The 13,240-nt window shown below is 39.3% G+C and overlaps 1 protein-coding gene across 1 annotated transcript in view; it reads right to left on the reverse strand.

Moving 5' to 3' along the window:
* LOC139288777 (acid-sensing ion channel 1-like) overlaps positions 1–7,693 on the reverse strand; it is a 40,435-nt gene extending 32,742 nt beyond the window's left edge. Inside the window, exons 1-2 of the mRNA XM_070910183.1 lie at positions 7,276–7,693; positions 2,638–2,833 (exon numbers count right to left, since the gene is read on the reverse strand). Of these exons, the coding sequence (XP_070766284.1) occupies positions 2,638–2,833; positions 7,276–7,637 (558 nt within the window). The 5' untranslated portion in view covers positions 7,638–7,693. The remainder of the gene's footprint in view (positions 1–2,637; positions 2,834–7,275) is intronic.
* Between the last annotated feature and the right edge of the window lie 5,547 nt (positions 7,694–13,240).

Genomic DNA, 13,240 nt, shown 5'->3' on the forward strand with positions numbered 1-13,240 from the left:
ACAATCTTTTAATAAGCTTTTAATGAGGAAGTAAATCTACTGTGAATCACGGCTGAACTCCCGACAGTGCTCTCGGTCACCAGTGAGGGGAGCTCCGCTGAACGGTGGCTCAGAATAATCAGTTAACGTTGAAGAGTCAGTGTTTGTGCCGTACATGTACTGCCACCTCCAACACCTAATGAGGTAGAATTGTGATAACCTCTTAACTATACGAAGAACTGCAGAAAGTGTATTTCCCTACTTTTAATCAGAGTAACTAAGTAAGAAAGCTTTCAAGAGCAGATCACAAACTTCAAAATAAAAGACAAAAGCAAGAAACACTGAATTGAATGTCTCAGGATAAAGGGTGTCATATGCTGTGACAAAGTTGACTTGAGTTGACATATCTTACAGACACAATATGATACAATAAGAAAATAAAGGCAAGTGTAAACAGGCAGGTCTTGAGCTTCTTTTAAAAAGGCATTAGCATGAGTTTATCTTTTAGTGTTAAGCCTGAACTGAGCAACAACAGCACGAATGATCAGACGGTCTAAAGCTGATACAGAGTCGTGGTAGCTCTCTAATGTAGGCAGGTATCTAACCATGCAGAGCTCTAAATGTGATGACAGGAATCCTCAATTGGGCCATTGTAAAGAAATCAAAATACATAATAGTTGCTACTTGCTACTATCAAATAATTGAGGCGATCGAGAATAATCTCACTTACTTCAAACTGCATGTGGAGACATAAAAAAGGCTTCCAGTAGTTTTCCTTTCACTGGGTTAGTACGGAAAATAGTAAAATTGCCCACAAGCAGAATATCACTTCAAAGGTACTTCAGTGCAGCTGCTGCAGTAAGTGGCAGCGTGTAGAGCTCTTCTTTGGTGTCATTGTGTATGAATGTGTGTATTAATGTTCCCCCGCCAAAAATAACTCAACTCTCTCGGTTAAATCAAAGTAAGAGCGATGTGATGCCACACACTTCATATATATATATATATATATATATATATATATATATATATATATATATATATATATATATATATGTGTGTGTGTGTGTGTGTCACGTTATTAATCACTTAATGGATAATATGTGTAAGAGGATCTACAACTTCTTCCACAGACGTTCACTGAAGATAAACGTGAATCTTCTCGGGAGAAAAAAAACTACCATTACACTTAATCCAATCTCTTCAGTGAGGCTGCTGTGGGGAATGATCAATGTTCAGCTCCAAATTAAAAACCACGTCCGATGCCAGCGACTGTTGGCAACAGTGTCGGGGTGCGCCAGCAGCAACAGCAGGGTTTTATGGCAGAGACATTATAGCCAGGGAACGATACTGTTTGCTGCAGGGAAAACGTACTTGAGCATCAGTCAGTCGCACATGTCAGTGGACTGTTTAAACACATTTCTCTGACCAGCTCCACTGCATTATTCCACATCTCTTCACCACACATTTCAAAAGGATATTGCTTTGCAATGCCGCCCCTCCCGTATTTTGAAGTGATAACAATAAAAAGATGAAAAGGTAGATGTAAACATTTACACAGTGCTGTGGGGATTCAACTAAATAAATGAAAAGCTCAAAACAATGTTTGATCATAAATTTTAACAAGGACTTGTCGGCACAGATTCTAAAACCATATTTTAAAGGCAGACTGATATCAACACACCCCATCATAAAACAAGAAAAAGAAAAAATCAATCATAGAAGTGTGAATATGACTTTGTACTGTAAATGTCTATCTGTACTTGTGGGAATAAAAGCCACACATTCACACCAGAGAAGGCTTCGATTCAAACCAGCAGCATCCACAGAAAAACCACAGAGTAGGTATCGTCAGGTCAGAAAACGACGCGTCTTTTCCCTCAGTTGACTCAGAGGTTTCGCTCTTTCTTTGCTGAGGGGGGTTCATCATTCTTTAACTCACTATAAATAGATAATCCTATGATTTATACAGTGTGTGTTGTCCTCACTATTCAAACAACAAATAAAATGCCTTAACTTAGAAGGATAAGGCTGGTGATATTCTTATTGTAAAAAACTAAACGACCAAAATCTTTTTTTTCTTTTCCTAAAACACCAGGGCACTGTAATTTTTAGCTAACTTTATTCAAAGAGGATTATTTTCAGCGGTGGATTTGGTACCCTATTGAGTATTTATGGCTGCAGGTCAAGTGTATGTGGGGTCGACTCAACTACTGTGTCCAAGTTCATCGCGGTATATATCAACAGTTTTATTTATTTTTCTGCAGTGATCTCAGGTCTCCCTGCTTTAGTGTTCTCCAGGGGTTCACTTTGCGATCACATCACGATGATCATTTGCATCACCATAGCTGAATCCATGAAAGAGAGACAGCTATCTAGGCTGTCTAGCCCCCCGTCCTTACTGTAATGTGGGACGAACACAACGCTGAGTGTGCAGGAGCTGTTGGTGACTCAGCCAGCATTGAAATATCAGAAACAAAAAGTAACGTATAGTGGGGATCAGTGCTAACGTTAGCAAGCTAAGCTAATTGGCTTCAGGTTTCCGAGTGGAATACAAACTTAACAGCGCGACGGGTCCTTACAAATGTTTGTAAATGTTGTCAAGATTTAAATAGCTAACAATAAATAACTAAGATCAGCCGTGTAACTGAGACAACTTACCACTTTAAAGTCCTCCGCTCTGCACTCAGTGCCGTGAAAGTGGCAGGAGAGCAGCATGTCGTTGATGTCGTGACCGGTGCGGTCGTAGAATTCTCGCATGTTGAAGGGTCGCGGCTTGAAATTATGGAAATCGGCTTTGACCTTTAGGCTCTCCAGCACGCTCTCCTCCACAAGATGTATGTCTCTGATCTCATACCTGGACAAAACAGACAGAAAAAAAGGGGAGGTCAAATAAATATTTCACATATTACAAATGCAAATTTTACGACCTGTAGTTTGGTATGGATTGATGAATTTCCTTGAACATCTTCACAGTGAATAATCACTGCCTGATGATAAAGTAGTCCATAAAAAGTGAATTTCAGCCTTGAAACATTTTTGTGCACACTTCAGGAAAGGTTTATGAGTCTTTATCTGCACACTTTAGTGCCGCTGAATCAAAGCTAAAAATAATACAGACCCGAATGAATCACAAGGGACAGAAAACAGACAGTGAAAACATACAAGGTGGTTTTTCTGTGGCATTTTCTGGCTCTGAACTGATTGAAGAACACTACCAGAGTGTCACGGTTTATTGTACAGTACATAATAAAGTTCAGACAGGAGTGGTGCTGGCCCATAAAGCCAGTCTTCCATTCGCTGTCAGTGCAGCAGCTCCAGGCTACGCAGTGTCTCAACTCGAGATTTAAACTGGGAGAAAAATGTGTTTGTGTTGATTGGATTGTTTTGACCGTGAGAATTGAAACTGACTGATCCAGTCTAATTTAAAAGTCTGACTAAAATATTAAATGTATGGCAAGAAGAAAGGGAATTTTTAAGAGATTTAAAAACATTTGTTTTAGAGGAATCAAGTTACTTTTGACATTTTCAGAGAATTCACTCATTACAAGTATCTCTGCTCATTAGTTGTCAAAGTCACTGAATTCTCCCTGTCACTTCTTCAAATTCAAGAAAGACACATTTCTATGAATTAAGGCAAGATTTACTTTGATCAAAATCCCACATAAAAAGAGGACTTGCAGCATCAGACGTCCTCTTTCATGTTGGTTTTCTTTTAGTGTAGGTCCAAAGAGTCTTTCAGCCCACCACATTGGGCCAGATGGAAAATACCTCAACAACTACTTGACGGATTGCCATAAAATTTGGTACAGTCATTCAATCACCCCAGAGGACGAATCCTAGACTTTGGGGATCTCCTGGTTTTTCACCTAGCGCCACCAGCAGGTCAAAGTATTCACTTATCCTGAGAAATACCTCAACATTCACCAGATTAGCACAACATTTTGACCAGACATTTATTTTTCCCAGATGATGTTTTCGAATTACTTTCGTGATGCCTCGATTTTCTTCCTCTAGCGCCACCATGATATTGACATTTGTTAACAACTCGTTAGCAAACAGTTGCTTATTTACACATCCAGCAGTTACGGAGCAAAATTATTAAACAGTAACATTGTGGGCCGAACAGCTAAACAATGAGCTGCAGATTCAGGTGATCATCACTATGATTGACCCCTTTCCCCTTGTTTTCACATCGCTTTCACATTGTCATGTGATACATTGTTTTAATGAAAATAAATAAATAAACATGGTAAACATTACACCTGCATCAGCATCGTCATTGTGAGCATGTTAGCTTAGCTAGCATATGGCTGTAGACTGTTAGTCGTGTTTGTGTATCTTTAGAGATTATTTACATGCAATTGTATGGTTTGTTTTTGATATTTGGTGTCCATATTTATAAATATACTGCATGTTGTGTTCGTGTGCATGCATGTGTGTCCATATATGAGCTGGAAAAGTCCACATTTTTGTAATATTGAGATGTCATGGTCGTCTTTTCCTGGTCTTACATTAAAGGCTGGATTACGGTGTAGTGATACAAAATGTATTATATTGTTCAATGAAATGAACAATGAATGTCTCCTCAATGATTTTCTTTTTTGGACAACTTTAAGAATAAAAGGCCTGCGACTAACTGAATGCAGAGCCAGGCAACCCACATCACACACAGCATTATCGGGGGCACTGGGAAATTTCCTTTCATTTAATGGAGCTCACAGAAATCTGACCACGCTGCCTTGTATTAAAAGAGAGCAGAATAGCTGTAAATGCACCCACTCTCTACCCTCGCTGTGATCTCCCACTGTGCTATTATTAAAAATGTCACCATCTTAATGGACTCACCAAAGAGCAGATTGCTTGGAGTTCTTTTTCCTTCAGAATACTGCCTCAAATGAAATGGCTTTTTAGAAATTTCTCACATGAAAGTAGCCACTCTTATATGAATATCTTTTATTGATCTTAAAGATACACCCCATGTGTTTTTATTGCGTTACATGAATAAGAATGAGATTCACAAGAGCCGGTAATGTATGCTGTCTAATTACAGCTCTTACATACATAATACTATTACAATTCTTATAAAACTTGGAACTAGGCGCAGTAATTCTTTTGTTTTTCATTTTCATGAGGGCAAAGGGACATTTATCGCTCTAAGTGGAATCTTCCCAACATTAAATCAATAACAACTAGCCTCATTCGGGTTTAAAAATTAGTTCATAGATTTATTTTGTGACATTAAGATTAGGCTAAGCCCCATTATGGCAGAGGCGGGGAGTGTATTTGTTTGATTGAAAGAGAAGTTAATTGAGGAGAGGCACTCGCTCCCCACTGCTTATGTAGTGGACAAACCTGCCAAGAAGGCACTTATGAGATAAAATCCCATAAGAACGAGCCGACGGGATCGGCGAAGGCTGACACTTCAGCATGTGTGCGGCTTAAATATCATGCCACAAGACATTTCCCAGACCAGTGACTCCAAACATGGGAAGTGGGTGGAGAACAGTCTTAAATGGATTTCATGCCCCGAGCACTTTTATTTCTGGCCGGGGGTGAAACAGCTAAGTGTGCCGTTGCATCGTCTCTCTACCTTGCCAAGGGAGGCAGGATAATGAGCACTAAATCCACTTCAGAGTGTTAAGAGTTGAGATCAGTGCATGGAGAAGGAAACGTAGCAGGAAAATCAGCCTCCGTGATGCATTGGTCTCCAACTTTGAGAAGTCTTCCTTGTGAAATGCTGCCTGGAAATGTGAGATTAGGAGATAGTCATGTAAAAAACATCCAGATGGCAAGTGTTGATTATCAGTCACACCAGCATCACAGAAAAAAATGCTAATTTTAGTGTTCAGTTTGGGATCTTCATTAAAGATTTAGGAGAGAAGTTGGCTGTATACCCACATAAAAGTAAAGCCGCCAGAGGCCTTTAGCACTGTATCCTTGTCCTTGATCTCTTTAACTGACAGCCTGTCAGAGGTTTCACATCCTTTGAGCTCTGAGTTTTTACACTTTTTCAAATGCTTTTGATCACTCAGATGACAGACACTGGTCAACACTCTTCCTCTCCTGAAATACTGTCTGCCACTAAATGTGTCGAATGACACCGTCTTGCTGATTTGTTTCATTATCGTCGCCTCTATTGACATTTGGAACAATATTACAAAACCACAGGGAAAGCAACATGTTTATCAAACAGCCCTCAAAGCCAGGATTAGTCACAGTCTCGCTCTCTCTCTCTGTGAGATCTTTCTTCTTTCTCCTCTGCTTCTTGGACAATCCTGTGCACGATCTTAATCACTGAAACTCTGCCATTCATTCAGAACTGTTCCTTTTGTATTTTAGAATAGAAGCAAAATCTTTGACATCTCAGAAACAAAGCAGATTTAGTGTGCAGTTTCTTTGCAGCTCTGTTGAAGTTTCAGAGACATGAGGATTTAAACGCATGAATGACAAAAATACCCAAAGCATCTGCCATTTCGCTTGTAATCAAAGGAAGCAGACTCTCCCCGTCTTTTCCTCCTGTGCATACAGTACATGCTGTTGCCAGCTCCAGTATCCAGAGCTTTCAGCTGCACCGACAAGACGGCAGGCGTTCTCTGATTATAATGGCTCAGTTAATTCAAGCCTGACAAGCCCTGCTCGCTGAGCACTGCATGACTCAACAAGGTAGAAACTATTAGAGCTAGTTGGATGAGTGAGACACAATTAGCAGTGGTGGATGAAGTAGTCAGACCATTTACGACAGTAAAAGTAGAAATACAACACTGAAAATACTCCATTGCAAGCAAACATCCTGTAATGAAACTATTAAGCAAAAGTATTATTAGCTAAATCCACTCAAATGATCAAAATGCAGAAAACTGGCCCCTGTGAGTGTATTCTTTATTATTATCACTGATACTTAATGTGTATTTTACTGCTAATTTTAACAAATTTACATTGTTTTTTGTATTTAAATCTTAACATGCAGAGTAGTAGCTACGGCTGCCAAATAAATCTGACAGTGGAGTCAAAAGTACAATATTTCCCCCTGAAGTGTAGTGGAGTAGAAGTAAAACGTGGCATTAAATGGAAATACTCAAGTTGTAGCCTGATATATTATAGTACTTATAGAGAAAATAGTTACAATCCACCACTGACATTTGCAATATAAAACTATTAACTACTTACTACTAATAAGGTTGAAAGGGGAAAGGCTGGAGAGCTTCTATAAAGAAAGGATTTGCTCTACAAAAGACAGATGATGAAGAATAAATAAAAGCCACGGATGCTTTTCATACTGGTGTTCATGCTGGTTACCTCTGGTTGAGCAGGGCCAGCAGCTCCCCTGCGTGGTACAGGTCATTGCGCGTCACCCGGCTGAAGCGGAACGCGTTCAGGTTGCAAAAGGTGACCGCGGGGAACGTCATGATCGGGGTCGTGACCTCATCCAGTTTGGTGACGTGCGGGTACTCGAGGTAGAAGTGGATCCGGTCCACGCACACGTACAGCAAGAAGGTCAGAGAGCCCAAAAAAAACACGACCCATAAGCAGCGTTTGATGCAGAACCGCTCGTACGTGAAAATGTGAGAGATCCCGTGCAGGGTCGAGCTGTGCGCAAAAACTTCTAAGGGTGGAGGTTGATTTGCGTCCATTTCTTCGGTTTCTACTTTGAGATCCATTGTCAGTGTGCAACAAGCTCGATCTTGAATGCCAGAGTCAGAAAACAGCTTCAAAACACTCGCTGTTGAGAGAAACTGAGCCGATGTTCATTCACCTGTGGCATAAACTGTCATTATCCACCCGAACAGGTGCAAACGTGTCGATAACCACTCTTGGACTTGGCGCGGTTTGGTCGCCATCCCTCATGCAAACTGGTGGAGAGACATTTTGAGCATCCGTCGCTCTCTACAAAAGTCCGACGAGCAGGAATTGTGAGCAAAAGTAATGCATTTCACATGAGCAGGCGTGCAAAAGCAGGGTGACTCAAAAGCGTGCATAACCAAGATGTCAAAACGAAGGTCCATCACCACTGCGCTACAATGATGTTTTGCGGGTTTCTCACTGGGTTGCAGTAAAGCAAAGAAAAAAAGGGGTTGACAAAGTGTTTCATCAGCCTGGTCGATTATAAGTCCAGTGAAGCACGCATCATTCCTGCATGCCAACAAGAGGAAACCCGGAGACCGAGAGGAGAAAGAAATCCTTCTGACACTTCGGCTCGTTTATGAAGAGTTCCCCTGTAGCTCCGCTTTACGCATGTCCTCTTCAATCCGCAGATTTTCAGGTCGAGTCAGGAGATTTTTCCCTACTCGGGAATCTGAAAACGGGGTTTGGGAGTCAGACGGTTTGGTTGTTCTGGTCGGTGGTGAGTCGTGAGCTTTCCTCTGCTCTCGTTGTTGGCGTCTGCCTGGCAGCAGTGGACGGGAGAGGAGAGGAGAGGAGAGGAGAGCAGACTGACGCTCTGCTGCTCACCTGTGAGTTACTGTAGTTTCACATCTTCACTACACAAGAGCCCGAGAGAGAGAGAGACATAGAGAGAGACAGAGAGAGAGAGAGAGAGAGACTAGTGTAGCATGTAGTAGGCAGGACTTGTCCTGTTTGTAAAGCATCCTTCTGCAATAGTTTTCCATTGATAGAGGCTAAAACAATCCAAATTATAGCCAAAGAAAAAAACACCACTGGACATAAACTCAAATTAAACCTCAATGCTGTATTTGAATCTTGACAGACAAATGGGCAAGACATTAAAAGGGTACAACAGCAATGTAGTATTGTACTTGGTTGGGCGTCTCACAAGAGACAGATTGAAAAAAGTAATGGTCAAAATTTAAGCAGCAGAGGCCTAGAATTAGTCCTCAAGTCAAGCTCCAAAAACACTGGATCCTACATTTCCCATGATGCAACTTGAACTTAAGTCATGATGCCACATCGGGGCTACAGCCTCTGTTCCACTTGCTTCTGTAGCTCAATGTGATCTCTCATTCAGCATTTCTTTCATCTGCTATTCAGACGTTGGTGATTTTATCAGAGTTAAACAATGACGACTTATAAACTACGGCTGCCATTAAAACTTAACAGTGCAGCAGGGCAGGTAGTTAGATCATTGTAACTTGGTTTTGTGCATATCCATAAAACTCACCGAGATGTAATCTCTGCTGTCTAAAGACTTCTACAGGGTTCAGTCCTCTCTGTCTCCTGCTGTTAATACAGACGTTCAGCCCGCGATGGTCTAGGGTTTATGGGAAATGCTGTTTGTTGAATAACTTACCGCCCTTATCTAAACATGTAGAGTGAAATACACAACCTATTGTTGACTAAGGCTGTGTACCAAGGCTTTAGTTATGTGCATTATTGAATATGGCAATTTTGAATGAGCTTTTCTTACTTCTGGAACAGAACCTGGACGTTCTGGTTTCTCTTCAGTCTTCTATTAAACCTCCGAGATGACCCTGATGACATCATCAGGGTTAGTTTTTCTTTTGAAAAAGCTCCCTTCAGAGCTGCAGAGGACATTATACAACTGTTTTCACAGGCTGAGTAGTACTCCTCATTACGAGTAAACTAAACTTCATGTGGAAAATTGGTGCAGTGACCACCACCGGGGCCACTGAAACTGGTGGACCCAGACAAAACCTGGCAACCCAGAGTAAACATACATTTCTGCCAACAGTAAGAGGTAGAGGCAGGGCAATACTTCTTGCAACCTGCACAGCATAAAGACATCAAATAAAACTCAAATACCAAGAATTCAACACACTGTCAGACCACAACATACTTCAGTATTTACTCGGGGTAAAAAAATATATCTCCACGGAATCAAACATTTCAGAGAATCATTTCACAACCTCAGTGAAAATCAACATATCAAAAACTGCACTGAGCTCCTTCAAAGTCTGCCTCCTGTATGATTTTTATTTGATCTGTTTTCCTTTTACAGTTCTCATCATTACCATTGCAGTATTAAACTTTGTCTCATCTTACAATATATATATATCTATATATAGTTTTAATAAGGCTGCATCATACAATTATTTTCTTGATTGACCGATGAATTGTTTGCTCTATAAAATGTTGAAACAAAATCTGTTAAATTTGGTCCATGAAATGAAAACAGTGAAAAATGGCCATCACAGTTTCCCAGAACCCAAGTTTGCATATTTAGTATATAGCTTGTTTTTTCCGACCAACAGTCCAAAACTTTATCCGTTTTACTAGAAGAGATTTTCATGACATATTCACATCTGAGAAGCTGGAAGCACAGACGTTTGGGTATTTTTGCTTAAAAAATTGACCTAAATGATTATTCGATTACCAGAATTGCCAAAGCTTTTAACATTCGACTCATGAATTAATTATTTCAGCTCCAATTTTGAATGACCTCTTTCCTTACGGTATACCTGGTAAATAGTAATGTAGTGTGGTTCTGTATCGTCTTTAGTGTATATGTCATGACAGTGTATTAACGTGCAAACAGTTTTTTTCCCCCCTCACGTTCTGAACTGAATAAATTCAGACTTGAATGTGATAAATATAGAAAGAGATTTGAATGGAAAGGGTCTGACTTCACCACACAAACCTTGATTACGGACCCTACGTGTCTATCAGAAGTGGGAAAGGGTTGAGGGTTTTCTGAACAGCTACTCTCAAAAACAAAGTCATTATCAGGCAACACAAAGGGAAATAATGATATGTGCTGTGTTTAGATTGGACCATGAATAAACAATGACATTTAGTCCCCAGCCGGATACTGGCATGAAAAATGGATCTGGCTGTGCAATGAGGCTGCATCGAGCTTTAATACAACAAAAATGTATTACATGTCATGAATTACTTTTAAATCTTAAATGCATCAGAAATGAAAAATCTGTGAATATCTGTGACATTAAAGGTCCTATTACATTCGCCCCTGTGCCCAGAGGCACCTTCACCATCATCTCAAATCCAGCATATACAGCTATAACTCATGTAGAAATGTGTATGACATTTGATATATTTATGAAGCTTAAGCAAAAGATGTATGGTTTTAGACATGTGACTGTGTGATATTGTGTCACATTAATGTCTGTCTACCTGTAGGGTAGTGGAGGAATATAACCAAAGTCATTTACTCAAGTACTGTATTTTTACTTAAGTATATGATCTGAATACATCCTCCATCACTGCTGTAGAGTAACAAACAGTGTAATGATATCACAGACCAAAAGCTAGTTTTTGTTTTTGTTATCAAATACAAATAGAGTAGTTTGAAGTTTAAGTATACAGCAACTGTCTGAACCCACAGTCCCCTCATTTGAAGCTGGCACTCAGTATGGATCCCCATTGCTTTTATTTTGCAGCCAAATGCTGAACGACAACTCTATGTGACTTTGAGTTTTGTAAATTAAATTCCTGAGAAATTATGCAGCTGCCAACATTCTGTTTCTAGTAGCAACCACTACTCACACATTTCTACAGCAGTTTAACTGATGTTGTTACATCCACCATTTTGTCAGATCTGTGTCAAAGCAAATGTCCTTGCTGGAGCATTATGTGTAGACACTATTTTAGCTGTTTTGTAATTGTTGATTTGTGATTTAGAAGAATTTAGCTAAATACTATACTAGCTGTCTGGAGCTAATGTGTTGCTAATGCAACATCCAAAGTAACTGCTGAATTATTGTTATGTGTATGTTTACTAGATTAATCACTATGTTGTACTGCTGATACTGTACTTAATGTTGATCTGTCACCTATGATTCTTTTTTGTTCCTGACATGATGCACGATGTAACAGTTTCCTGATGATGTACTAACTAATTTTTACAATAACATAGGTCTAACTCTTATAGAATCGCATCATTTTCTAATGTGTTACCATTATCATTGAAGTTGTTGTTCAATACTGTTTTCACAGTTTCACAGTTGCTAAAAACCTCAAAGGCTTGCTGCATAGTGTGGGCGGAAGATACTATCTATAGGGAAAATAATAACAATGTTAATTCTGAGACAGGTAACTATTTCATTTGGTTGAGTTTATAAGCAGTTGTTGATTTCTAGAGGACTGATCAATGTAACCCCTTAACATAGTACATGTACGATTGTCTCATATCATCATATCATATTGTATATTCTGTTTGAGCTTGTTCAAGCTTTCTACTGAAGATCAGAATCAGAATCAGAATCAGAAATACTTTATTGATCCCCGGGGGGAAATTGTACAGTACCGGTGCTCCCATTGAAGAGTAGAAAGTAGCATAATTTAGAACTAAAAGTTTGTACAAAATATAAAAATAAGAAATACAAAATACAAAATATACACATTTACAGTATTTAAGTGAAATGAGGTGAAATGAAAAATGAAATGAAAATACAAAATATACACATTTACAGTAGATGTGATGTTTACTATCGCTGAAATGACTAGTCAATCAACAGACTATTATCGGTCAAGCAAAAATGCCAAACTTTCCCTTTTCCCAGCCTCTCAATTGTGAGACGTTACTGCTTTAATTGTGTCATATGTTATCATAAACTGAGTAGTCCTGGGTTTTCGGCTATTGGTTGAACAAAACAGGCAATTTGATGACACTTTGGGCTATAAGAAATTGTGACTCATGAATTAATTATTTCAGCTCCAATTTTGAATGACCTCTTTCCTTATGGTATACCTGGTAAATAGTAATGTAGTGTGGTTCTGTATCGTCTTTAGTGTATATGTCATGACAGTGTATTAACGTGCAAACAGTTTTTTTCCCCCCTCACGTTCTGAACTGAATAAATTCAGACTTGAATGTGATAAATATAGAAAGAGATTTGAATGGAAAGGGTCTGACTTCACCACACAAACCTTGATTACGGACCCTACGTGTCTATCAGAAGTGGGAAAGGGTTGAGGGTTTTCTGATTAGCTACTCTCAAAAACAAAGTCATTATCAGGCAACACAAAGGGAAATAATGATATGTGCTGTGTTTAGATTGGACCATGAATAAACAATGACATGTAATGACATGGACATGTTTCACTTTTTTCTGATGTTTGATAGACCAAATGTTTAAGCGATTATCAAGAATATAATCATCTGATTAATAGCCGTTGAAATGTATAATATTTAACCTAAGACTCACATGTTTTTAAGGCAGCACTATTCCATCAAATGGTAATAGTCTAGATGTCTACTAGAATTTTAAATAAAGTTTGAACATTGTGTAGCTGTGGGTCAGTGGGGTTTAAGAGGAATACTTACTGATAGTTGACACAGTTTCGCATTTTGACACTTTACAGTTCTGACAGGGTGGCTGCTGTCCGT

Source organism: Enoplosus armatus, chromosome 8 (assembly GCF_043641665.1).
Source record: "Enoplosus armatus isolate fEnoArm2 chromosome 8, fEnoArm2.hap1, whole genome shotgun sequence".
Classification (NCBI taxonomy): domain Eukaryota; kingdom Metazoa; phylum Chordata; class Actinopteri; order Centrarchiformes; family Enoplosidae; genus Enoplosus; species Enoplosus armatus.